This window comes from Oryzias latipes, chromosome 10 (assembly GCF_002234675.1).
Source record: "Oryzias latipes chromosome 10, ASM223467v1".
Taxonomy (NCBI): Eukaryota; Metazoa; Chordata; class Actinopteri; order Beloniformes; family Adrianichthyidae; genus Oryzias; species Oryzias latipes.
Window position 1 is genome coordinate 18,462,890 of NC_019868.2, and position 27,305 is coordinate 18,490,194.

Here is a 27,305-nt window from a genome sequence, read left to right on the forward strand (position 1 = left end):
CAGGATATTGGCTACAAATCTCCTATCAAGTGAATGGCTGTTTAATGGAGTAGGCATGTGGCAGCGCCATTCCATATATGCAAAACTATTAACCGAGTATTTGTACAGCTCGACTTTCTAAACCAAGCGACTAAAGAGAACTGCGTGTACTCTGAAGGATGAGTGGGGTCAGTGATGAGTGGTGCAAAGGAGCAAGGTCACATAGGTGACACAGTTGATGTTTAAGTGCTGTTAATCCCCCAGAGCAGCCCACTTGATTGACAAGCAGAAGGAAAACAAACAAACAAAAAAAGCAGCTGGCAGCATTGTTCATCATATTTTCAGATGTTTCAAGGTAAAGGAAGATGTTCTTTTTTTCTACTGCAATGTTAAAAGTGTGAAAAAATAATCAAATGAAAATAATGAGAGGGAGCTGCAGGGAGCGCTAAGAAAAATTCTAAACATGACAGAGCTTCAATGGCCTCGTATGTGGCATTGCTCAAAAGGAAAGCAGGGGAAATGAGAGGAAGCGAACCACAGGAAAAAGTGAGAAGACTAAAACATGTGTAGCACTAATGACCTATGACGATTGATGTTTTCTTGGCTTCTCATCATTCCGTTTCTTCTTGAAATGTCCTGCTAGGGCGTTGTCAGCATGCTGACATTTGTTTTTGTTTTTTAAGTCTTTTTTTTTTTTTTGAAGAGGAAGTGAAACATTTGCAGTAAAACTTCAGAATACGCTGGTCTGAAAAAAATTGTGATGCCATTAAAGTGTCGCTCAATTGTGCTTGTCAATACTAGAACAAATCCAGCAGCCAGAAAAGTAAATCACGCAGCCGAGTAAATCTGTTGTCTCCGAAACAATCCTAACTCTCCGGAAAGAATGGCCTCAGAGTTTAAAGGCACACAAGTGCACACGCTAAGAAGATTTGACAGTGTGCACTCTGTGTATGCTTTTATGCTTCACTGACACTGAAGGGAGGGAAAAGAAGGGCACGGTGAAGGGATTTGTCCTGTAAAAATAACACATGAGAGCCAAGGACAGGAAGAGCTTTGGGAGAATAACGCCTTGATACACGCTGTTGACATGAAGCCCAAGTGTCTTCACGTTGTGCCACAGGTTTGTATGGCCGATTTGGAGACGGGCTGCAATCTGGGTCAGTTCATTAGGAACATCTGGAAGGAGGGGGGGGGGGGGGTGCAAGAGCTGCTTTAGAGCTGCTTTAGAGAGGCAAGATGGCTGGACAAGACGAGAAGGCAAAGGGAATTCAGCTGGGTCTTAATTAAAAGTATGTCCTTTCAAGCCAGATTGGGTTAGAGGAGAGATTTATATCCCCTAATATGGTCTAAAAGAGAACTATGGTATTTAATTAGTTTCCAAATCTGAGCATATAAGAACTGAAAACATGTAAAGAGAACACTTTTTACTTTTTTTGGGGGGGATGACCAGTTTGGGAAACAGGAAGTGATTAAATGTCTCCCTTTGGATTGACTAAAATCCATGGTATCCCTACAGATTAAGTTGATCCAAGTAAAACTGTGGGAATTATCAGTAGTTATACTTTTTTAGTCCTAAATGTTCCATTTTTTTGCTCGTTCTGCTTTTTTTTAATGGATTTTGCATTCTAAATTCTTTGTGACTTTATTTTGAAAAGCTCTGAGCTTGTGTGTTTTGTCAGATTTTCCTTTTTAACTCTCTGCATTTGAATTCCATAAACTTTTGTTACTCACACCTCAGATTTTGTTTTTCTACTTTAGATTAATATTTTTCTAAATCCATGTTGTTGCTCCTCACCTGAGGATTTTCTTTTCTTATGTAAGTGTATTGTGTTCATTTTGACTTTTTGGGATTAGGTGTGTTTTTTTTTTTGCAACCTACAGTTTTTTTTTCTCCAAATCATTTTCATTAGGTTATATTCAATTGAGTACACCGCCTAATCTGGTTACTTTTCACACAACAGTGCGCTTTATAACCCGGAGTGCCTTATACTGTATATGAATTCAATCTGGTTGGGTTTACTGATGTCAAAGCATTTTTAAAGGTACACAACGCTCTCTCATAATGTCAGTCTACGCCATGTTTCAGTTTTGTCACGTTTCACGTCTGTCATGCTGTCGTTTAGTTCTTTTGCATTCATCTAAAGTAGGATTCATTTAATTATTAGTAGTGGGATTGCAGAACTCGAATTTCATTTTGGTAGTATTTGCAGTAACATTTTGGCTTTTAATTAATGTCAGAGTTATTTATTCACGTGGTAGTGGAATAGCAATGCCTAAAAACCAATATCCAAAAATTGTGACAATAAAGGTTTAAAAAAAATCTAACCAAAAGTAATAACAGGCTTATGGTGCTGCTTGAAAAAACGTTTCTTTCTCCAACACAATCAGCCAAAAATCCACTACAGCTTAACTAAAAAGTCTTTGAAGGTGAAGATGATTTCAAAGATCCCACAGGCTTCAGAGGAGAAAAGACTTCAGACATTGTTCCATCTTTTAGAGTCTCAGAAGTTGAGATGAAGAATGAATGTTGAGGAGTGAAGAAGGGAGAGGTAGGATGAAGCATGTGTTCATCACAGCCCTGAGCTTGCAGGGCCACACTTGTGCAGATGGTGAAGACTACTTCCCTGCTAGTCCTCTTCAAAAGTACTTCAAAGGCTAATTTTCTGCTCTTGAATATTGTTCTGCACTCGCACGGCAGAGCTGCTGCTGTATTGTCATAGCCTCCTTTATGGCTTCAATTCCACTGAATCACAATGTGTTGACTTTTTTTTTTCAAGCTTTCTGTGCTCGTCTGTTTTAAACTTAATTAAATGTCAGACAAGACTAGAAACTTCCTTTCCATCAGAAGTTAGGCATCATCACCCCTTTTAAAGAGTTTATGCATAGGATGGTGCATAAAAAAAGTCTACCTTTAATTTTATCCTCTTTACCTCTTGAGTGCTTGATAGTTTATAGACTAATCTCTTTGGAGTAGAGCTAAAATGACAGCATATGATAAATGCGTCCCACCATGAGCAGGAAACGATCAAAAGTTTATCCTCTTGGTGTTCTGCCTCTAATCTTTAGTCATTGCTATTAAATGAAAGAAAAACCTTTCCACTGTCAACAATTCAGAGATTTGAGAGTATTTTATTTACAAGGATGAAGGTCAGGTCGGGGTTCACAGCTGGCATTGTGTAGAATCTTGTTGCCACCGTAAATCTTTGAGTAAAAACACATCCATGCTCGAAGTGATTCATTATATAAGCAGAACAACTTTAAGACCTAAAGCCTTTCTAATTAAAATGAATTACTGTCTCTCTCTAACAGCGAACAGTATTTATTATAGATAACCAATGAATTAAATCTGCCTCTGCAACTGTGTTGAAATGGATGTCTTCCAGGCAGAGGGGACTGCTGTGTGATCTGAGCATCACTGATGGAGCTTTGTGTTTTTTTGGAGCCGAAAAAAAAATTGTATCAGTTCATCTAAAGAAGTCTGCTATTAGTGGTTCAAAGTTCCTGTGGCAAGATCACTGTTTATAAATGTCCCCTGATTGGACGGTAGATGATTTAGAGACAGACAGAGAAAAAACAGAACAAGATTCCAGACAACATCCTCTTCAGGGTGGGATCAATACCACTCTGGTAACAGGGTTTGTCAAATTTCATTTAAGTTGTTAGAAATGATTACCAGTAGTCAGAAAAAATGGCCATGCTCTGTGATGGGTGGGGGTGAAATTGAGCACAGTGGGGAGGGAGTCACTCGGGGCACGAGTGATCGACTGGACCTAGGCTGAAGGGATCAATAAAACAGAGGGCAGGAATTTTGATATGCCCCCCTTTCGGGCCCTGGCACAGTGGAATATGGTCAGCATTCCCAACTGTGGACCCACAGACACAGAAACTGTACACGCCGAGAGCACAAAAAGGAAGGCAGCCATGCACACATATTCAATCCAAGCAGCACGAAGATGGCTGTGCACACTCTACAGGTACACTTAATCTTCCTCAGATTCAATATGTCTCAGGTTTTCAGCCCAAGACCCAAGAAGTCCAGGCAAATAAACACCTTTGAAAAAAATGTCTCTGTTGAAAAATGCCCTTTTTGTCCCTTACTATTCATTTTGAAGCTTCCCTTTTTTCTGCTGCTTCTTCTTCATTTTGCCGTGCAGAGGCTCTTGAAAGGCAGGGAGATTAATGTTCAAAATCTTCAGCAACGATTTCAGTAAATATACTGGCCAGTTATCTCTAGCTTAACCCTTGTGCTATCCTAGACACTTTAACATTAGGAGTTGGGTCATCTAGACCCACTAGACAGTGCACTGAACCTTTTTTCTTCAATGATTTGTGATCTTCACTGGTGTCCATTGATTACATGAAATCTTTCCACCTTTATCCACCTTTGTCATGGTAGGAATAACACTCCAATGCAAGGGTGGGGTCATCTAAGATAGCACAAGGGTTAATTAAATTCCGACAGTGATTTTATAAAACAGCTTAGTAATTTAAATGTTTGCTTTTTTCAGTTTGAGGAAATTTATATGATTTTAGCCCCAGTGTTTCCATGTCGGGATCCTTTGTGCCAGGGGTTGCCAGTTTGGTCTGGGGTCGTTGCCGTCGTTGTTGCCCTTGATGGGACGGTTGGGGTCCAACATTGCAGCCTTACGGCTGTGGAGTGTACCCCTTTGCTGAGGAGGCTCCTGGTAAAAATAGATTTCCAAAATACTGTTTCCTCACAGCAGAGCCAAGCCTTAGGTTTCTTTTAGAATGTACCTTAAGAAGTGTGGGTTCATGGTATGTATATGTTAAAGGAGGAGATGGGGTGGGGGGTTAAGTTTTCATTTCATTTCTGTATGGTTTTGCTTCTAATTGTAAAGCGCTTTGAGCTGCGCAAAGTTAGATAAGCACTTTTTATAAATAAAGTTTGATTTAATTAATTTCAATTTAAATCTCAGAATCATATTCCTTTTAATCGTTTAGCTGTGTACAACAAACAGGACTTACAAAACGTAAGGGGGACCGTTAATACACCATTTAAATAAAGCTTTTTTTAGGTGTGTACAGCCAGGGCTTAGAATACCTCAATGAATTTTCCAACAGTCAATACAAGAGTCTGTCAGGTGAAACAACTCAATTATTGACTTCAGAAGGCAGAACCACCACTATAGGGTTAGTCTTGCATTTACTTAGCAGATCTCAACAGATGGGAATAATATGGTTTGCTTTGTTTCCTGCAGCATGCATACATTATCTCAAACTTGCTCTGATTTTGATGAACCAGCTGTTGTTTGCTTCTGATGAATACATTGATTGTTTTTGTTATTAGTTTAAAAACAGCACAAATTTGTCCAAAAAAGCCTAAAGAAATGCAGAAAAAGAATTTGACATGATTAATTTTACTAAAATCAAGTTTGCTACCATTTTCTCAGAGAAATTTGATTAGATGTAGGATTGAGAAGAGGTAAAATATTGACAGTATACCCCTGGATTATTCAGAGTACATGGTATTTTTTGTATTTACTGAAAGACAGAATAGTTAGGATGGTGTTGAACCCAAATTGAGCACAAAAGCAATCCTGAAAGGAGACTCTTCAACCAAGTGAAGTTTTTGATAATATTTTGTGGTGATAATTTTTTTGTAGCCAGTTTGTTGAGAATTCAAATCTATCCTCAGAGAAAAAAAGTGTTTCCTGCAGTAAGAATATAACATAAAAAATAAATGTAACATTATTTTTTGATATCCAACTGGAAGCATTAATTTAGTTCAACTTGCCATGGCCAAATATACAGTTTGTCACTTTTTAGGTGAATTATTGATTAAAAAAAAGATTTGATCTCCATCGGACAGAACAGAGGAACAGACAGGAAGGTCAACTATAAATTATAGACAGGACAAGGAGAGAGCAAAGCCATGGTCAAAGATGAGAAAACTTTCACAGAATTTAGCAGCTTCTTTCCTCTTTTCTCTAACTGAATTTTTATTCCAAAAAAGGGGTCAAAGGGCAGACTTTTTCCCCACATCTGACAGATAGTACCTGTCCAGGTCACATACCAGGAGAAGCATTGACATCCTTTTATAACACAACTGAAGGCAACTTCAGCATGTCCCAAACCCCCAAAGGTGGTCTGTAAAAGCCTTACAGTTTGGGGTTTGACATTTTGTTTCCACTGTTTAAAAAAAGTGAGAGCAAGGTTCACTGTGTGCTTTTAGAGAGCTATGCCTTACAGTTTGTAGGACAGTCATGTGCAGACTGCTGTCCTTCTGCAATATCTCTCCTCCCACGAGATTATAGCTGTGAGACCGCTTGTGGCTTGGCTGCAAAAACGTTTTTGTAGGAGGTTGGTGTTAAAACATCATCTGTGCCAGCTCTCGGAGATGCAGGTTTTCCCTAGATGGCCAATCTGGTGTTTGTTAATAATCTGAACCTATCAATTACAATCACAAGCCCTTTGCTGTGGAGTGAAGCCAAGGTCATTATTTCAGCTAAGTGGCTTCTCATTGTGGTGCCACATATTTTTTATAATGATTGAAATTACATTTTTTGGTCAATAGTTTATATCAAAATGGAAGAGAAAGCAAAAGTCAAAATTACCTAGTAAATAAATAAGGCAATGATAAACAGTTTGCATGTTTTATGAATGACTTTAGTATTTAGCATGACTTTATTATATTTTTGTGTAGATCATTGGTCAAAGCAAATAGTCAGCGACCTTCACGTTGTAGCAGTGATGTCATAAACAAGAGATACCAAAGTTTAATGAAAATTAATATAATAATATGGTTTTAAAAAATTATATATATATATATATATATATATATATATATATATATATATATATATATATATATATATATATATATATATATATATATATATATATATATATATAATATAACTTCAGGGCTATGCTGATAAAGCTAAAACAAAACAATCCTGCCATATGTTAGCAAGTAATTTCAATAAAAGACAAAAAATTTGGTATTTTTATCCTAGTGACGTGACGTTTTTTTAATGGCGTCGTGGTAGGCTTTTATGTCCTTTAACCCCAAATTAGCTTACCGGTTTTTGTTTCATTTTTCTCTTTTTTTACATTTAACAAGTGTAGTGGTATGTCTGCTACTGTTTTTTGCACCATTTTCCACCATTTCTGGGTCTGAAATGGTCTACGGGTGAATTGTTTACACGAACAGCTTTCGTCACTTGGCAACAACAAGAACTTCAATAATTCAACAGAATTAAGTAAGTAACATTAATTTCCCTGCAGTGGCATCAATATAGTTCAATTCTATTTTGGTTACATAAATGAGCCTCAGTACATACGTGCACTTAGTTCGTGACATATTTATGACAGTAATGTAACAGGGGGAATTTCTCATTTAAGACATAGCTCCTCATTTCTCTGCGGAAGTACTTCCACCGATGTACAGTAGAGAGTGTCCTGACCTACGGATGTACGGTGTGGTACACCAGCTGCTCTCAATCTGAGAAAGAAAACAGCTGCACCGGCCCGGCTCCTCCGTCGAGCCACAAAGATCTACAATGACCCCACCCACCTAGGACTCTCCATATTCACCCATCTCCCCTCTGGCAGATTCAGTTACAAAAACAAGTTGAGGAGAAGCTTCTTTCCCATGGCCGTCAAGAGACTCATTGAGCAAGCATGACCCTCCCCCATCCCCCCATGTGACAACATTTTGTTATATTCAAAAATAGTGACAATAAAGTTTCTCTCTCTCAAAGAAACGTTGTTTTCAAAACAAAATAAAATTCTATTCACAACAGACATATTAAATGTAAAAATAAATTTTGTATTGATTTTTTTTGTGCAAAAAGTATTAATTTGTGCACAACTTTGTCTACGTTTCATTTTGATAGTTATCTTACCCCATAAAAACATACCCAGCACACATTCTAGTTTCTACCACCTACAGTTATTGGGGAAATGGTCTTTGAAGACCTTCCTCTTGATAATTTTCCAAACTCACCTGAAGGAACACAGAGACTTTTGAATATTGTTCTGGTGGGAAATGTCTTACTTTGGAAGCACCTGATCAAGTACCTAAATCTGCTCAACAGGTTCATTTTATTTTGCATGAGAGAAATCTCCACCATGTGATCCTCTGTGATATTTGAGCTCCGGAACATTTCCCCACTTGAGAGTCCGGCAGCAGAACAGTAATAGAATTTTGAAAGCACATCTCATGACCATAGAGTATATAAGACTTTGGGTAAACCAACAATTTTGTGCTTCATCTCAACTCTGATCTATCAGGAAGCTGTAACAAAAGCCCAGAGACAGGTTTTTTTTTTCCTTTGGTAGATTTTTTCTTTGTGCCCCCAATGCTTTTTGGCAATGAATCTTATTCTGATGGAGAGTTTTTTTTTTTAAATTCTCTTTAAGCAACATTATTTTTGATATGAGTAACACAGTTGAGTATGAGAATTATGCTGATAGAAACTTGAACAATCTTCTTTGCTAATTCCAAACAAGGATTTAACAATTGCTACCAACTCTTGCTTTGAGCTTCTTGTACTTCTATCTGCTACTTCCTTTTTAGCCCCTTGGAGTTTGGGCCCCATGGGTCCAGACTACATTTTCATTGATTTTATCTCAAAGTCAGGATGGGGGAAACATGCAGAAAGTGTCATGCAGTCTGCTGCACCAATATAATAACTTATTTTGATGAAGTTTGGGCAGATGTCAAGACGATACACTGAAACCAGAAGTAATCCTGTTTCTTCAAAGTCTAGAACCAATATCCAAAATGACTATGATTATAAATTGAACAAATAAAATGCACTCACCCGGTTTTGGCGAAGTTGGTCCAATATGTCATGACAACAGCACTAAGCATGACATCATTCTTGGAGAAGTTACATGGGAAAAGGTCAGTAGGACCAATCATGGGAATTCCAAAGACATATGGCACCTCATCCCCGTGGGCGGCATCTGACCATGCAGGTTTCATCAGACTCTGGCAGTGATGGTAGAAGGCATAGAAGTATGTTGGTGAGCCATAGCGAGCATGGAGATCTGCAGTCACCACTGATGGTTCAACCCACTGGTGGTCGGTGAACAGAGCCACCAGTGTCTTCCGTCTAGTCTCTGGATTGTCCCTGTCTGCCCAGTCTGTATACATGAACTTAATGGTCTCCCTTAGAGTGTCCTTTCCCTCTGGGTACCCATACAAACTGTCCACGAAATCAGATACAGAGAAGTCAAAGTCATTTCCAGACACGCCGTCCTCTGAATCCACCACATTTTCCACAAATCGCAGCCCTTCACCCTGGTTAACCCCCAACATGATGTCGTAGTTGAGGAATTCACCCTGCTCCATCAGAATCTCTGGGTCGTCCGGGATAACGTCACCATCAATTACAGGTCCGAAGGCCACGTGATACCTTGCAGGTTGTATGTCCTGCTCCACCAGCTCCCTGGAGCTCTTTTTCCTCAGACAGTCCACCATGTCTGAAGTGTCCAGGACATTACAGCCCACCTTCTCTGCCAAAAGGCGCGTATACTTGACTGGCTGGTAGTTCACCGCCCAGCTGGAAAGGGCCGACCCGCTCTGAATGATAGCTCTGTGGAACAGACCTGTACAAGGATACAGAGAACAGATAGGATAATGTTTATTGTGTCACCATTAACTATGATAATTCAGTTATTCAGTACATTACATGATAGTTGTAATTTTTCTTGTTGCCATGATCAAAAGCTGCCTGTCAGCCACACTGGAGATAAGAAAACAAAGGCCGGCTGAACAAGTCCTTATTGCCATACAGAACATTAATGGATTCAGTGCTGTGATAATAAACGTGCAGATGGCCTGGTCTCACAAAAAGCTCACAAACAGAGGGAGGAACAGCACTCTGTCATGCTCTCTTCCTCCAACCATGGCTCCACTTGTTCTTGGAAGCAAACTTGCATATTTTAGGAGCAGACGTTGTCAGTGTGGGTCAAAAGGCTTTTGGTGCAAACAGGGTTAAGCATCAAACCAAACATTTGACATGGTCCATTTCCATGAGATATTTTATTTTCAAAATCCAAACAAGTCCAAAACTTGAAGTGATACCCAAAATATGGATATTTTAAGTTCTGCATTTCTTTGAACAAGTTGAATTTCACTAAGCAACCACTAAACAGTTGTTTCAAGAGTTAGGCTATTTAAAATGACCCACCTTCTTTTTTTGCCCTTGAGGCTTGATTTATCACTAATGTCAGTATTGGGGCAAATGTGAGCAACTTCAAAATGTTGTATTTTTTTATTTGACCTAAAATTGAAACTGTGTCTTTTGACTGAAAGGTGGTGGTTTACCATGCTCAGCTCTAAATTGATCTCACTGGAAATGTTCCAAATATGATCCATCCTCCCATTTTCTACACATGTTTTGTCCTGAATAAGGTCACAAGGATTGCTGGAACCCATCCCAGCTATCGTGAGACAAAGAAAGGGGACACACTATTCAGGTCGCTGGACCTTCACAGGCAAAAAATAGACAAACAACCACACATACTCAAACTCTGTCTGAAGGATCAATTAAAAGCCACCCAACAACCTGGAAAACAGGCTTTTGGACTGTGGGATTAAGCACAGAGAAAAGAACATACTGACTCTAAACAGAAAGCCATAATTTGAACCAGGGTCTTCTAAGCTTTCCTGGCCTATTTCCCCATTTTAATAAGCTCTTCAAGGCAAAAAACAAGCTCAAAAATGGATCAAATGAATTGTGTCCACTTGCTCCTTCCTGTATTGCAGTGTTTTTCAACCGTTTTTGATCCACTTTTTCCTTAATAAAATCCCAAGGCACACCACCAACCAATGGTAAATGGTTTTCAGACCAAAAAGGGGAAATGGGAAAATATCCCTCGCCACACAAGTTGATTTCTCGCTGCGTAATGGTTGAAAAACACTGATGTAATGCTCTTTTCAACATAATTTTAATTGATAAGAATTAAGTGCTTTATTACTGTAGTGAGTTCTTATTTTATTGAGTTTTCTTAATGTGTGTAATGTTTTGTTTTGTTTTGTGTTCCGGTTATGTTCAGCTTGTAAATTCTCAGTTTCAGAATAAGTTAAATCAAGTTTTAGTTTCAACCCTCCTTGACTGTTTCTGTATCAGTTAATGACCCATCAGCCTTATTTAAGTCAAAGGTATCGAATTTTTACAAAAGGCTGACGACCTGTCCAGGGTGTACCTCGCCTTTGCCCAACAGTTGGCAGGACAGGCTCCTGCAACCCCATGACCACGAAAGGGATATAGCGGGTTAAGAAAATGGATGGATGATGCATAGATAGGTTTCCAATTTCTCAATGTCATGTTCTCTGATTTGCCAGGTTTTAATCATGCCACCATCTTCACTTGGTTTTTGCTATATTTGAGTTTCTTTATTCAAGTTTTGTTTCAACCAACACAGAGTTCCCCTGCATTTTGAGCCTCATCTCCTCTGACAGCCTGTTATTTTATCACAGACACAAAAAGATTTAAGATTTGTTTCGGTAGGATCTTTGTTTAAAGCTGGTGCCTACTTGGAAAAATTCCAGCTGTTTCTCCACCCTGACCAACGTCAATAGAAACTACATCATGGATGGATTAGATTATAATAAATGACTAGCACAAGAACTGGAGTACTTTTCTTTTATCTGCTGGTTTAAAGACTTTAGGGCAGGGCTTGCATTAAAAATGGACTTATCAATCTACATAACTAGATAGTTGAGTTTTAAAACTGTGCAGGATTCAAATAAAGTTCATGCTTCCTACTGCATCATTAATTTATGAGATGTTCCAGCAAATAAGAACAAATTATTTTTAAAAAGAAACTCAAAATGAATTTCCACAGCAAGGAGTAGTTTCAAAAAAGCAATCATGAATTCCTATAGAAGTAATTAAAGAATATATTCTCTGATTTTTTTTCCCTTGCCTACATGAAAGCAAAAGGAATGCACATGGTGCTGACTTATTGCTCACTGCTCTCTACCTGAGCCAAAAAAATAAAAATAAAAAAAACCCACTGAACTCCGGATGCTCAAAACTCCAGCGGATGAAAGGCTGCCGATATGCCACACAGAAGCAATAAAATCTCATTAATTGAGCCCATATTGGAACCTCAAAGAGTAGCAGACATACAGGAGGACTTCTCAGTTTGTGATATTTCAGCATCAGCGTAGGTGGTTGTGTTGAGATCTTTTTTTTACGAAGCAAACACCTGACTTAAGTGCCAAATATATTATTGTGCTAGTCTTAATCAAAAGCAGTGGGGGGTTTATTCCTTCCTGGCAAAGACGAAGTGTTTATTTACAAAGCTATTTACATTTATTTGTTTGCAAGAAGCCGGTGGAATTATTGTGTTAGGGTGAGCAAACTCAGCTGTCTGTTTTTCAACTTTTTCAAAGAACATTCTGACATTTTTTGCTTGTGAATGTTTCTGCTAGTGGGTTTCAGTGCATGTTAATCCTCGGTGTCAGTTTATGTTTGAATTTTGTGTGTCTTTCTTTATGAATGACACCATCATCTGTCAGTGGCCCTGTCCTGCCACTGCCCTTCAAGCCGTCCCGCAGTTGCATGTCTCGACAGGAAGGCGGCCGATGCCGCGTCCCAGGGAGCGGAAGCAGATGTCAAGGGTTTCACCCACTTGAAAGCATTAAAGAGGCAGACGCAAGATGAAAGATGGCTGCTTGGAGGCAGAAAGGGGGGCGGGGGCTTAATCCTGCCATCCGTCCTCCTGCTTCCTCCCCCTGCCCTCCCTTCTCCCAACGCTCTTTAGTGGTGTTGCCTCTCCCGTCGTATCAACCCAGATTGCACTGTGCAAACAGAAGCAGTCATGGAGGAAGAAGTCTGTCCTGAATCCAAATGTCTGGCAGCGATGCGACAGCCACTTTTGGGACGTCTTTGATCAGACGTTACTGTTGGAGAATGGCTTTTAGCAAAGCAAGTTCCCATGATTGCCAGGGCGATTTGACAGACAAACATATATCAAATCTGTTTGCCCGGACTGAAGAGAGGGCTGCTCTAATGTAACCCCGCCTGTCCTCATACCTACACCAACAGATGGCCAGCTGAGGAGCATTCAGAGCTGACGCCGCTAGAGTTATTGCTGCTTTGCTTGATGAAGGAGTGATTGAGGTTTTGCTTTTGTTTATCTAAAAACTAGTAAATCTAGTGTGGATGATGTGTCGATGGGCCAATAAAAAACGTATAACGCTGCGTGTGATTAGCCCTGCTGTGATGGGAAGCTCAAAGGGAAGGTCAGAGGGAGAGGCATGACGAGCAGGAGCTTTATCACCCACCGAGGGAGTGTACTAATTACCCACACTGGGAGGTGCACATGTCTATGAGTACACAAGCATCGCTGTTGAACTTGACTGATAAGACGGTGAGGATGAAGAGAGCGATAGACAGCCATCACCATGATGGGGGCAGACCATTTCTGACACTGTTTTGGCTCTCCCTGACATCTGTGCACTTAATGACTGCTCATTCACCGTCTGCACCATTTAAACAGAACACACTTGATGAAACCCCTATCAACAAGTGTGTCATATTCATATCTGGTGCTTTTTATTTGGTGGAAGCCCTGGATCGCCCTATTGTTATCTGCTCGTGTTTGACATGTGAGAACCTGACACCCAAACTGCAAGCAGATCCATCAAACTACAGCTTTGCAGGCAGATTGAGGTCATGCTGAATTATGACTAGAGCTCTGAGGTAATCATTCATTGGGGCCTCTGCCTAAATGCTGTCGCTTTGGCCCAGAGCCTCCTCTGTGCTGTGGTTTTGCTGACCTCGACCGCTCTGTCCCTTCGTTAGATGCCCGTTAAATGGACATGAGACTCATGCTTTGGATTGGCTGAAATAATTTGCTCATGATTGGGTTAAAAAAAAAAAGCTTGACCTTGGGATATGAGAGCCACTGAGTGGGCTAAAGACTCACACTCAGTTGCAAACATCCAGTGAAGCATGTTGAGGCCTTGTTTTGACAACAGCAGGGTGGATAAAGATCTGATACTAATGAGCCATTAATCCATCACTAGAGACTGAATAACACGGTGTAGCAACAACTGCAGGGGCCAATGTGACAGTTCAATATTGAGCTTGTAGATAAGGATATTGCCAGTTACCATCATTATTAATGGTTCTCGGGCGAAGCAGTAGTTGTGAATTTAATCAATCTGACCTTGCAGTTTGTGTAGTTGAATATTGCATTCTAGAAACATCTCGGTGTCATCTAAATTAAAAATCTACATAACAAATCTATATAATGTCCATGAAATCACCTTGAAAGTTTGGATTGGACAATAATATGAGTTGGTTATTGATTTCCTTAACAAGATCCTGCATAACTATAACTAATAGCAGGCTGACAATATTTCAAAGGGCCTATTCTTATATCCTTCACAAGCACATATTGCTCATCACAAGAGAATTAACATGGCCTTTAGGGATGTGTAATTCCAATTTTTCTAAAAACTTTAGTCACATTTTCTGATCTCATTTTAGGAGTTTAGTTTCTTCCTGTGCCTTTTCCTCTCCATAGTCTGTATTGAACTCTCTCCATCTCCTCTTTCGAGGGACCGTGCTGATTCCCTCCCTGCTGATTATTAGACATAAGCCTACGTTCAGCGGAGCTTGAATCCTCTGAGCCATCTTACCTCCACCTTCTCTTCACTGTAAGCAAATCTCTAAAGACCCGTGGACTGTGCAGAGCCCTCTCCATCTCTGATGTAAACATTTCACTCCATCTACCAGCAAACCCCTCACTTGGACACACTCAATCAATGTTGCTCCTTTTTTTTCCTGCAAAAATCTGTGTAACAGTTTTCATCAGTCAGGGGAAAAACACAAAGTGCTTTAATTCTATTTGAAAAATTTAAAGCCAATTGGGATGTGAATGCTTATGAAATTTGCCTAATTGTATATCCTTGGCCACTGGCAGTCTCATAACATTGGGTTAAAGCTGCTGTCTCCATGGCTACAGCCTACAGGCTGCATCCACTTAAACACAAGTGCTTCTGCTCTGATCATGCATTAGTCCACGGGTAATTTCACATTGGTCTGGCAGCCTTAAAGCAAAGCTTGCTTGCCTCAATGTTAAAAATAAAGGGTGTCATAAAATTATTCAAACTGGACTAACCTCCTGTAGTTGATTGCAATTGTTTGTTTACTTCATTTGCAACAATGTGATGCCATCATCCTCATCCAAACCATGTTTATTTTTTTATTCCTTGAAAACTGGCCCCAGCAAGGTATTTGACTTCAAAAAATCAATATACCTTCAGCCTTAATCACCAATTTGTGCTATTTCATGTACGTTGCTGAAGACCCACAGCCTGCATCATATTTGGAGAGCTGTTGAAATCATATCGAAGCGAGGAGCAGTGGGATTTGGAAGAAGCAGACTAGCCTGTTTCATCATGTCCATGCAGGGACAGTGTCTGAAGGACCAGTGTTTTCATCTATCAGTGTGAGACATGCTCCATGCCAGCCCCATATAATGTTGTTTGAAGCAGCCCCTCTTCTGCTCGAGCCTCTGTAGAGCGTGCCTGCTTGCCTGCAGGCTGTGGCTTAGGCTAGATAAAGAGTTTGATCCATGAGGTTGGATGGTTGGACGAGTGAGGGAATGGGAAAGCAGAACAGATGAGTGAGTGAGGAAAATGGAGAAGTGGAGAGAATGGAAGGGAGGGGAAAGATGAAGGTATTAGTGAAGGAGAGAAGATGGAGAGGAAAATATTTGGAGGGGGAAAAACGTGAGAAAAAATGACCCCATTGATAGGCTGTACTCAGGTTTGAGGATCAATGTGCCTCTGAGTCCAGTGTTTGTGGTATCACCTACTAATCACAAAGTGACATCCACAGGTCAATACTACACACTCAAGGCCTCGTAATCACACACACTGACCTCCCCCTGACTGTGCAAAGAGTCCAACAGAGCTTTTTTCTTAAACATACCAATCCAGCTGCTAATCACATGCATGCCTATAGCACCTGCGATTAACACTGTCTGCAGATTAATTCTCTGAATTTAATTTGACAGAGGATCGGTGTGGGTGGGGTTTACCGGATCAGGATATTCCAGATCAGCGTATGTTGTCATTCGTGGCAAAGCAGATTAGGCTGAAATTTCAAATGCTCCTTTTTGATTGTCTTAACTTTTTTGGTGCATCTGCCTTGCGTTGTCCAATACAACAAATTGGATCTGGCATTCTCAGCTGAATAATGCAACCATTTACTTGAGCAGCCCATGTGATTAGGTTATGGAGTCCACAAAGAGAAGCACAACTATGAATACACATGTACCCACTTGCTTAGTACTGGCTAAATAACATCTCTTTTGGCTCTCCAGTGAAGGTCAGGGCAGCTTTTAAGCACTTTGCTGTTGTTGCCAGAAGCCAGAGGAGCATGTGGGAACGTGTTTAATGGTTTGCTCCTGGTTTTTTAAGCTGACATTTTCTAAGGAATGCAGTTTATGGAACAATAAAATTTCCTATGAAGAAAGTTTTTCGTTCAAAGCAGAACTTTTTAATAATAATTATTATAAAATAATTTTAGCCTTGAATTCCCGCTCTAATCATCTTTTGATCTATTTTAAATGCATTTTCAGAGGTCTTTTCATTATGATTATGTAAAAAAAACCTGCCATTTTTTCAGGACACAGTTTTTGTTGAGCCGAAGTTCAGTTTGGGGGGACTGTTGGCGCAGAATACGCCACCTTCATTTCCCATCATCCCTTTGTTTGTACTCTCTCCTGCTAGCTTCCATTCCCTCCCAACCCCAACCTAACATTACAGGTGCTACAAAAATAGCAAGCAATATAGGAGCCATCCAGCTGGACATTTTTTAGCCAGATGTCAGCTCAGATGAGGAAAACAAAGATGTACATAGATCTAGTTTGCTACAAGTGGATGCATTAGAATAGAGCGCAGCAGGGAGGTTATGGCCCGCCAATAGAAGCAACTACCGTACATCTGATCTCTAAAGTTTTTTCCAATGGTATTTTTTTGTCTGCTCCTGATTCACAACAATTTGATTTAAGAAATACTCAGAACTGCATTTTTTAATCTTAATTTTCTTTTTTTATGTCCTCCATCATGAGAAAAATGCTACAAGAAAATGCTAGACACTAAAAAACAAAATTTTCATCATAGTGGGTTATTAAAACTTCTTTATGCTAATGATAATCTTTTTGCCCCATCCACTTCCTGTATTTAAAGGAAATTTGTGCTTTTCACATCTGTATTCTGGGATACAAGCTGCACTGGTTTTCTTTTTTTTCTGCCTCTTCACTAATACAGAGCCTTCATAATACATTTTCCCCATTTGCAGTCATGCATGTGTCACAAAGCTGCGGCTTCTGAAAAGCAGAGAATGAAATCTTCACGTTCTTGTAGTGCCAAGCTCTGTTCACTGCTTTTCACTGTTTCAGGCAGAACGCTCACTCGCTCCACACCGATGCTGTGCTCAGAATGGCCTCATAGCCATTTACACACAACAACCCACGCTGTCAGCCAGCTCTGACTGGCTGTTGATATGAAAATGCAGGGAATAATGAGTTATTACAGGGTTATCTGCATGTATCGCCATGTCACGACTGTGTAAGCGGCTCTGGTAATCTCATTAGATGAGACAAGTTGCTAAAGATGTTTTCTGATTTCTCCCCTCTTCTCCCCTTTTGTGTCCACAAATAGATTTCAGATAAGTGTGGTGAGAAGGAAAGATTAGTGCTTTTAGCTTACACAGAAAGTGATTTTCACTGGAGAATTGTGCAAGCAGCCACTGCATAGAAACGACTGAAAGACATAAAATGAAAAACTGGACAAAGAGTGTTCTGGCTTAAAAAAAAGCAAAGCTCCTTAAGTAATAATCACATGTATATGGTGGTGTGGGGGTGGGGAGTGAAACGTAAGTCACACATGAATATAACAACTTGGTCATGAAATCTGAAGGCTGAACTTCTATTTTTGGCAACAAATTGTCCACTAAAGCCAGATGGATTTGCACCAATTTATTTTTGGGCTGTGGAGGTCATCTAAAGGGCATGTTTGTATTTGTGCCAAATCAATTACTATAAAGGGTGTTCATACCCCTGGGAGAATAAGGGAATAAGTAAAAAAAATGAACGGCTGGAAAACATATTCTAGTTTAACCCTTTAACACGGAAGCTGTCGCCAGCGACAGCTAAATAACATGCTTTTTGACATACAGTAAATGTTTGACCATTTACGGGATTAACACGAATCAGCTGATTCAAAAAAGCAGCTTTTCATATCAGCTTTAAACTGATAAGAAACACTTTATGAATGTAAAGTGTCGTATAATGGTGCAAAGCCGCTTTTCTCGTGTCAGAATCAGTTGATTTGCATTGATTGCAGAATTACTTCACTACTGTGCAGTGCTGCCTGCATGTCCATCCAAGGCTGGTTTTCTCTGCTTCAGAATTAGCTGGAATTGTGTTAATTGCATAAACAGTTTCAAAGAATGTCAACGCTGTAGCTAAAGCTCTGTCGTAAAAATGTTAAACCCACTTTCACACTAAATTGTTAGGTCTGGACAAGAATGGGTTTGTTCAGAACGTACACTCTGTTTAAACTCTGGTCTGGACATTAAAGAAAAAAACATTAATCTGCTTGAAAATGAGGATGTCAGTTTGCAGTGGTCCCTCGCTATATCACCATTTACTTTTTGCGGTCTCGCAGATTTTTTTATCGTTGCATTTTTTGCAAATTATTTTCAATTTACAGCGCACTGTGTTCTCCATCTTGATTGGCTCCAGATCTTATCAATCAACCTTCTTTTGTGCCGTGTCTTCTGTATAGACTGCGTTCAGTTTGCCAAATATACTCGCTAGAAGATGTTTTCATTCTATAATACTGGACTTACTATTCTATGAAGGTCTGAATTTTGAGAGTTTAGACACGAGAGAAAAGGGTTAAATGTTCATATCTGTCTGAGAAAAGTCTATAAAGTGGGTAGTGAGTTTTACAGCCATAAAACATCTACGATAGTTGTAAAAAATGTCAACTGATTTAATCTACTTCAAGCTTTTTTTAGTATGTAACACCTGCGATAAACAAAGGAACACTTTCACATAAACTTTGGTACGGATCATTACAGTGTGAATGCAGATGAAATATTTAGTGCACCAAAGAGATGAAGAAAACTAAAGAAATTAGATGACTACAGTGCATCTTGACATGGGGAAACAGGAAGAGTAGCCCAGAGATGAAACTTGTAGAAAAGGAAATTAGAGAGAGTTTGGAATATGTCTGTAAATGTGGCGTTATGAAATGAGGAAATGTGTTTTTAATATACAATTATCAGAAGACTAGCCTGAAGAACATACATTTATAAACTAGCAAAGTAATTTTTCTACATCCCCCTTCCCATTCAAATGTAATTTGTCCTACTGTGTAAAGACCCTAAGCATAGCAGGAAAACTAATAGTTGTGAGACTTTAAGATATGGAACAGTCCATCTTAAAGCAGGAAGTCTTTTAAGAGATTTCCACAACCGACGCAGGTATAGGCCTTTAAGCCTGGTTTAGAGAAGAAAAACAATGTCCCTGATGTAATTATACCTCACATGCGGAGCTCAAACATGTTAGCTTTGCAACATATGCGCATCTTCAAAACTTCATTTGCTTCTCCAGGGGGGCAGAAAATCACTGTAACTCACTCAGATAATTCCTACAGGCGTTTACACTACCCAGCCCGCCCACACAAATTCTATCAACATACACACAAACACAGTCAGAGTAAGTATTAGGCACCACACAGAGCACCTAGTGGGCAGGAGCTTTTTTTCCTGAAAGAAATAATCAACCACTCTTTTATTGTAAATTACAGTCATAATGACAAGGATGTAATACTTTAGTAAAAAACAAATAATGGGAAAAAAACGACATTTCGAATTGTTTGGGGGAAGACTCAATTGCTATGAATGCATGTTGGGTTAGAGGTAACACCAGCAGCAGAGTACAAGCTGATGAACTATTACACCATGCATGAATGTGCCAGGCTGAGCACCAACTCCAGCGGGGTAAATATATTCTTCAAGCTGCTCCCGTGTCACTCTGTGTGTTTCTCTTTCACAACATCTGACACCGCTCTTCCATGCTCTGCCTATCGTGCCAGTGCCCCTGCAGCCAGAAGCCACACAGGCGTTGTTTAATTCAGGACGTCACACCATGCAAACAGCCCACAAAACAAGGAAGGATGGGTGTCTCTTCCTCTTTCTTAGGCTCACACAAAAGATTTAGAGCAGAACTTGGGAAGGAATGCTACTCCAAATGTTGAATGTGGAGTTTCCTACTCTGAGGAAGTCAGCTGGGTAGATGAATTTTTCAGGCATGTGTGCATAACATTCGGCGTGCATTTGACGGTCTGACAAAAGGGCAGAAATAGCAACACTGTCACAACAAACCGTCTCTGGAAAAGCTGCTCGCCTTTATCACATTTTATTCTCTAAACTCCCATTGAGTCAATTGCAAAGGGAGGCTCTTTAGCCACTTACTGTAAGTGGACATTGATACAATTACGTTATGACATGTTCAGTTGCAAAAAAATAAAAAATACTGTGGTGAAAGTATCACATGCAGCAAAAGCTTACCTCAAACAAATAAAGCAATCAAGTCAGCAGGAAATACCAACAGTTTAGGGCTGTTTTGTACAGTCTATACCTCAAGTGACCATTTAGCCCCGTTGGATCAATCTGCTGCAAAGCTCAATCTGACCAAATCCAATGAAGTGTTTCAATTTGTTCAGTGAAATAAAGACATTTGGTTAGATTTTGGAAAGAGACATTAAAAACATGTCCGCCTCAGTGTTCATCAATCTCAGATACTTCGATTATGCCCCTGGCTAAACAAGGGTACGCTGACTACACAATTGTCCATACAAGTAACAGAATATCCTGGCAAGACAAACAAGAACTTACAGAACTGAGCTGCCATCATCTATTCGCATTGTGTCTCGGATGAGGAGTAGAAGCAGGAATAAAGGAGAGGTCACAGGAGGATAAGAGAGAAGAGGAAAGAAAGGGGAAGAAGTAGCTGATAAGACTCTCAAAAGTCCCTACAATGTGCTATTGTCCCCAGAGAGTATTCAAGGCAGGCGCAGGCTTTCTGCTTAGGAAATAGTGCTCTGCATGCTAACTGTGACTTTGCATCCATTGTGGGGGAAGACACAGGTACCTTAATGTTTTGGGTGACTCATGTGGGCACTTCATCTCAAACAGGCAGCATGTTGAGCCCAATGCAAAGGCTGTGAGAGGGATGTAGAAATGGGTTTGCTTGAATTAAAATCCTAAACAAACTGATTGAGTATGGAGCATTTCGACCTTATAGAACAAACTGACCGATGGTATTTGACTTCAAATCTTTTCCAGAAATCAGGAAAAGATTAAGGAATTTCCCCAACTGAAGCACTTTTTCTGTTTTTTACAACAAACTGGACAAGTTGATTTTGAGGGGAGTTAATGATAAGAAGCACTGATGGCTTTCAGAACCAGTTGCTCAGAGCGCTTTTTATTTAACTGCATTTTGTGCAGCTTCGCCACCATGCTATAGGGTCATATTGGCTCACGATGCTCTGCAACTGTGAGTAAATATAAGCCTGTGTATTAGATTTTGGGTCTAAGATGAAATCTAATTTCTTTGAGGCCGGTGAGTGAGATTGTTCGCTGATACGCATCCACACATTCAAGGCCACATCTGGCAGCCCCCATCAAATATACATGAACTTCAGCAGATCATGATATGATATGGACTGCAGTCCTATTATTTCCTTCAGTCCACAACAAATTTGTGTTTCTCGAAAGGTTGTTGACTGTTATGTATCTGACTCCTGTAATGACATTTAGCTTGATGTGTACGATAAACTTAGAGATACATCTATCTTGCCTCTTAGTTTTCTCGTAATCAAAAAAAGACATTCAAGCGGAGATAACTTGCTTGGTATTAAAAAGTGACAGTTAATTTGAGTCACTGGTGAAGCCAGCTGATAACAAATTGAGGGTGTCACAAGCTATAATGGACAAATAATTAATATATATTGCCTAAATTTGGAAGAAATCTGAATATCAGATGGAAGAACAAAGAAAGAAGCATAGACTAATAACAAGCACAATATACTATATGATCTTCCTCCGACAGCTGTGCTCAACCATTTTGAGTTTTGGCAAGAAAGATAGCCATGCATTTTTACCTCCAGTCCTCCCTGTCAAGCTGTGAAAAGGCCAAATGAGTAGGGGTGGACAGTTTTTTCCCACCAACCCAATACCCCAAATTGTTTTGGCTGCTTACAGTGCAGTGGAGGTACAGGGAGTAAAACACAGAGTGACAGGCCGAGGTCCCCGCACAAGGGCAAAGAGCTGGGAGCTGAGCTATTGCGAGTTCCTGCCTTGGCAGCCTCATTCACTATTTATTTGCGTGTCTGAGCACGTGCGTGTGTGTGTGAGCAAACTGCCCGCTGCCGTCGTACCGTTCGCTCGTGCGGTTCATGTTGTGGTGCACGCACCCCCATCTGCATTCTGGTGAATTTTTGTTGTACTTGTTGTGCCTCACTGACTTACAAACCGCTGAAATGTTTCTCTGCCAACTTTTCCGATGACTAGTCTTTTACTTTCAAAGTCAGCTGCACGTGGTGGAGAGGAGAAATTTAAAAAAAAGAAGTTTTCATGTTTGTCTACTCTCCATGGTTTCAGATTTTTTCTGCAGTTTCCCATATTATTCCCTGTCCTCTGTGCAGTGGACCCTACTGCAGGCACACAGCTGAAATGAAATACCCTTGAGATGGAGAATACTTAGATGTACACACAGATTATGTGAAACAGCTGTATGATGGAGTCTTAGACTCACCTTCCTATGTCTATGTATGTTCAAGCAGAGTCGATGTGTATAATAAGTTGTATAAACTTAAAAAAAGAAAGCCTGTTTTTTTTTGCAGTGCTTGGACTACATTTTACCATTCTTTATTTTCCCTTTATTAGGCAAACGCAAACCCAACAGTGTTTAATGTCGCAGTTCATGCCACTTCAGGTCATGGTGCGTCCTGCATTGGAATCCTGTTATTACAACCACATTTCCTCTTTGGAATTCATCCATTCTTTTTCTAAACCCACCTGCCCCCTTTCTGGATCACAATGTTGCTGGAGCCTATCCCTGCCACTCCACTCCACTCCATTGCAGGGCCACACAACTTACATTCACTTCTAGGCATGACCAACTGACCTATAATGCATATTTTTGGACTGTGGGAGGAAGCCCAGGTCGATCGAGGCACGCATGACCCAGCTGGGACTCAAACCTGGGCCTTTTTGATGTGAATTGTGAGTTCTAAACACTACAGCACCAGGCAGCATCGGCAGAGTCCATAAAGATTTAAACAAAAAAATTGTAAAACATTACATTAACATATGCACACCCCTTGAGATTTATCTTCCCCCCCCCCCAGAAAACTAACTACAACATTTGTCACAATCTTCTGCCACATTTTTCATCACAAAAATCCAAATCAAAATGACAAACTTTTGACATTTTTGCACATCATTTTATCTGCCATTTTTGAGCCCTCATTATGTGCTAAGTGACATAATTAGATACATTTTGGGGCATAAAGATGCAAATCAGCTCTGTTATGAGCTCTAATTAAAATGTGCCTTTGGGGTCTGACAGCATGCAGTCAAACTTTTAGAATGTGTCATTTGAGTTCTTCCAGCAGAACTTCAGGCATTATTATTTTTGGGAAATGCGTAAAACTGGTAGCCAGAGCTATAATCAGTATAATGCTAAAGATACTGAAGAACAAAAACAGGCCTACCCCGGTAATTTTTCTTTATTTATGATCACAGAATCAGTTAACCAGTTAATTTTGGCAATCTGTCAATTAAAGCTAGTTCATTTGAAAAAACAAGTTCATTTCCATAAAAGTCATGTTCTTATCTGTTAAATCTTATGTGATTTATTAAGTCCTAAACAGCTAAAGTAACTAACAGGTAAACGTTTTCTTGAATTTACACATTTTCTTTAGAAATGAAGCTACAACTTTGTCATTTAAGCATAAAACATTATATTATTTAAATGCATTCAGCCATTGCAGTCCCTCATTTGACCATAAGTGCGTCTTTATACCAATAAATCTATTATAGGGCCATCTGTCTGCCAGCTGCAACTTGGCAACAATTAAGTTATGGAACAGAAATCCCAAGCAACTGGCTGACAAAAATAAAAAGCTGTGCACTGGTTTAGTTTAAGTCTTCAGATAAGTTTGCAGATTAACAATAAAAATGCACGGCAAGTCAGACATGGTGTCTCAAATAACACAGGCCTTCATTGTATTACGGTATAGTAATGAGAAATCTCAGCATCACATTTTACACACTCAAAATGTGTAGCTTTAAGAGTCTGAACGGGAAGGAGTCACTTCTCCTAGAAATGTCAGCTAGCCTTATAATGGTCTGATGTTGCCATACTGAAATAAGGAGAATATATTTATTTTTGCAAATGCTAATTCTCTTTTTCAACCAAAGCACAAAGTCTTCAATAATGCATGAAATCAAAAAAGGCTTTGCTCTGTCTCCATGACAACCAGACAAGCCACATCGGCAGACTGCTGAGTGATATCCACTGAAACTGAACTGGATTTATATGTTAGCTGTATTGCAATAAAAGTAACCCTTTAGTGTTTTGATAATACGGATGTTTAAAATAAAACTTCCTGTCAAAAATGAATGCACTGAAGACTTTTTGGTGTACTGGATGAATGAGAACCTTCGCCAACATCTAATAAAACAACAATGTACATTCTATGATCACATATGAAGCGTAACAAAACATTTTAAGGTCACTGGTATCATCCTTGTTGGCTACATGTTTGTTTCGGATGATATTTTAAGATATTCTACACCATGCTGATTTGCTTTTAGTGATTTTTTACTCTTCTTACAAGTGTCTTTAGTTTGTCATTATTCTAGTTTTGCACCTTACATCTGGCTGTGATAAGCCACAATTTTTTACACTCACCAAATTCTGTCATTCCTTTGCTTTTGCAAAGCTTCCTGTTCTGTGTGGTTCCACAGTCTGTACATAATTTAAGGCCTCAGTCACCACTGCCCTTACGTGTGGACGTGGGTAAGTAAGGGTCAAGCAGGTCAGATGCCGGCACGTCCTACAGATTTTTCTTTATTTCAGCTCCTCCGAACCCTGTACACTGTGCTACGAGCTTATTAAAGTGATAAGTATGTGCGTCTTACAGCCTAACTGTGAGAGTTTAGAAAACTGGACAATCAGAGCATAGTTTGTGTAAGAATCCTACAGGCACTTATGCATCACCTGAACACCCAGTGCTTGCAGTATTTGCATGCTGTCAGTAAGGAGTCAGTAAGCGCACCTTACTTGCATTGTTAGGTCACCGTACGAACGCATCATTGGTACGTCATAAGTGCGTGCATCTTAAATGATCCTAACAGATACTTCACAATACACTGACCACATGCATGACCATGGTATGTTCTATTTTCACGACATCTCTTGAGTTGGCTGTGCGAACCTCAAGGCAACATTATTTCCAGTTAATTGCATCTCAGCACGATCTGAGACCATAATGTAAAAGGTTTAAAAAGGTGTTTCAATCAATGCTTTGAAAAGACATGCTGCTAAAGTAATGTACACCAAGCTACGACGCATATCAGAGTGCTGTTTCACTCTGATTGCCATCTCATGTTTGTTCAAAGAAAAAAGTTTGCCGTTCATTAGACGATCTCCCTGGATCCTCTGTTTTATACTGTAAATATCTTGAGGCATTTCACTTGCAGCAATCATGAATTATCTTTTCGGTTTTTCTTGACAAAACTGTGGATGCTGCTAATCTGCATTGCTGCCTGTGAAATGCTGAGAGATGACAAAAAGTACTATCACTGTAAAACTCTCTTTTATCTTGATCATTTTTCAGTTCTTAAATCTCCTTTTCTGCCAGAGGTGAAAACGTTTTGGCTTTGATCTGTTGCTTTTTTAAAGCATACAAACAAATATTTATGACATTAACTTTCACATTTGGTTTAACCACCTTCAATACAAATAGGAGGAAGACAATCCACAAAACTACCCTGCAGAGAGAAACGTGCCAGTATATGCCAGATCATTTTTGTCCTTTTAAGGACCACTGCTCCACTCCAGAGCAGGACCCTGCTCCTTCCTCTAAATTAGGCTAAAAGGCAAACAGGAGATTAGAGGTTCACTCAATATGGGATCAAACAGGAAAAAGGGGAAGCTAGGGATGAGGCACAGTGGTGCTGTGCAACCTGGAAAATACCTCTTTGCTCCTAATGAGCATTTTATTAGCAGCTAAGAGGTGGATTACAGTAGTTAGGCATGGTGAGAAGGCCTGCTAAAAAAGAAAGTGGTTTGCTAAACAGCTGTTCTCTCTGCATTCATCACATATTCTTATCTAATGAAGCACTTATTGATGAGCGGGAGTCCCGGGACTTGTCGCATAACAAATACTCAGACAGGGAGTCTTAGTCAGTAACAGATAACATAAAAAGTTTGCTAGATTTCACTCTGATGACCAAAAGTCTAATCAAGCAGTGTCTCTGAGGAAAGAGAAGACATTATTTTTAGATAGACCTGCTGTCACTTCTAAATCGGTTGTCTGACTGAAATAAAATCGTGGACATGGTGGACCAAGAATAAAAATATATATATATATATATATATATATATATATATATATATATATATATATATATATATATATATATATATATATATATATGTGTGTGTGTGTGTACATGTGTGTACATTTGTGTACATGTGTGTGTATATATATCGGAGTCTGAAAAGCAAATTAAAAATCGTTCCAAAGATTAGCAGTGAGGGACGACCAAGCATGGTGAGTTCTGTTGAGTCTAACCATGGCTCCATATTCCTATTAAGAAGAACTTTATCATTTGCTTCAAATTTTATGAGTGGATTTTGTGTGCTTAAATACAAAAAAAAAAATGTTTTCCATTTTTATTTTTTATTTTTCACATTACAAGGCACACTTAACCCTTGTGCTATGTTAGATGACCCCACCCTTACATTGACGTGTTCTCCCTACCATGACAAAGGTGGATAAAGGTGGAAAGATTTCATGTAATCCATGGACGCCAGTGAAGATCACAAATCATTGAAGAAAAAAGGTTCAGTGCACTGTCTAGTGGGTCTAGATGACCCACCTCCCAATGTTAAAGTGCCTAGGATAGCACAAGGGTTACTAGCCTTAATTATTTTCAAAAAAACGACAGTGTGCCTTGTTAATTCTTGTTGTGTTTACAGATGTCATAGTGATTTTGAGAGGTATGAGGAACTCT

At 39.6% G+C, this 27,305-nt stretch overlaps 1 protein-coding gene across 1 annotated transcript in view; it reads right to left on the reverse strand.

Moving 5' to 3' along the window:
• Positions 1–27,305, reverse strand: part of nlgn3 (neuroligin 3) — a gene marked incomplete in the record, with an annotated part of 94,968 nt that overhangs the window by 6,640 nt on the left and 61,023 nt on the right. Inside the window, 6 exon segments of the mRNA NM_001177474.1 lie at positions 8,769–9,558; positions 14,618–14,622; positions 15,570–15,575; positions 15,578–15,591; positions 19,694–19,695; positions 19,697–19,706. Of these exon segments, the coding sequence (NP_001170945.1) occupies positions 8,769–9,558; positions 14,618–14,622; positions 15,570–15,575; positions 15,578–15,591; positions 19,694–19,695; positions 19,697–19,706 (827 nt within the window).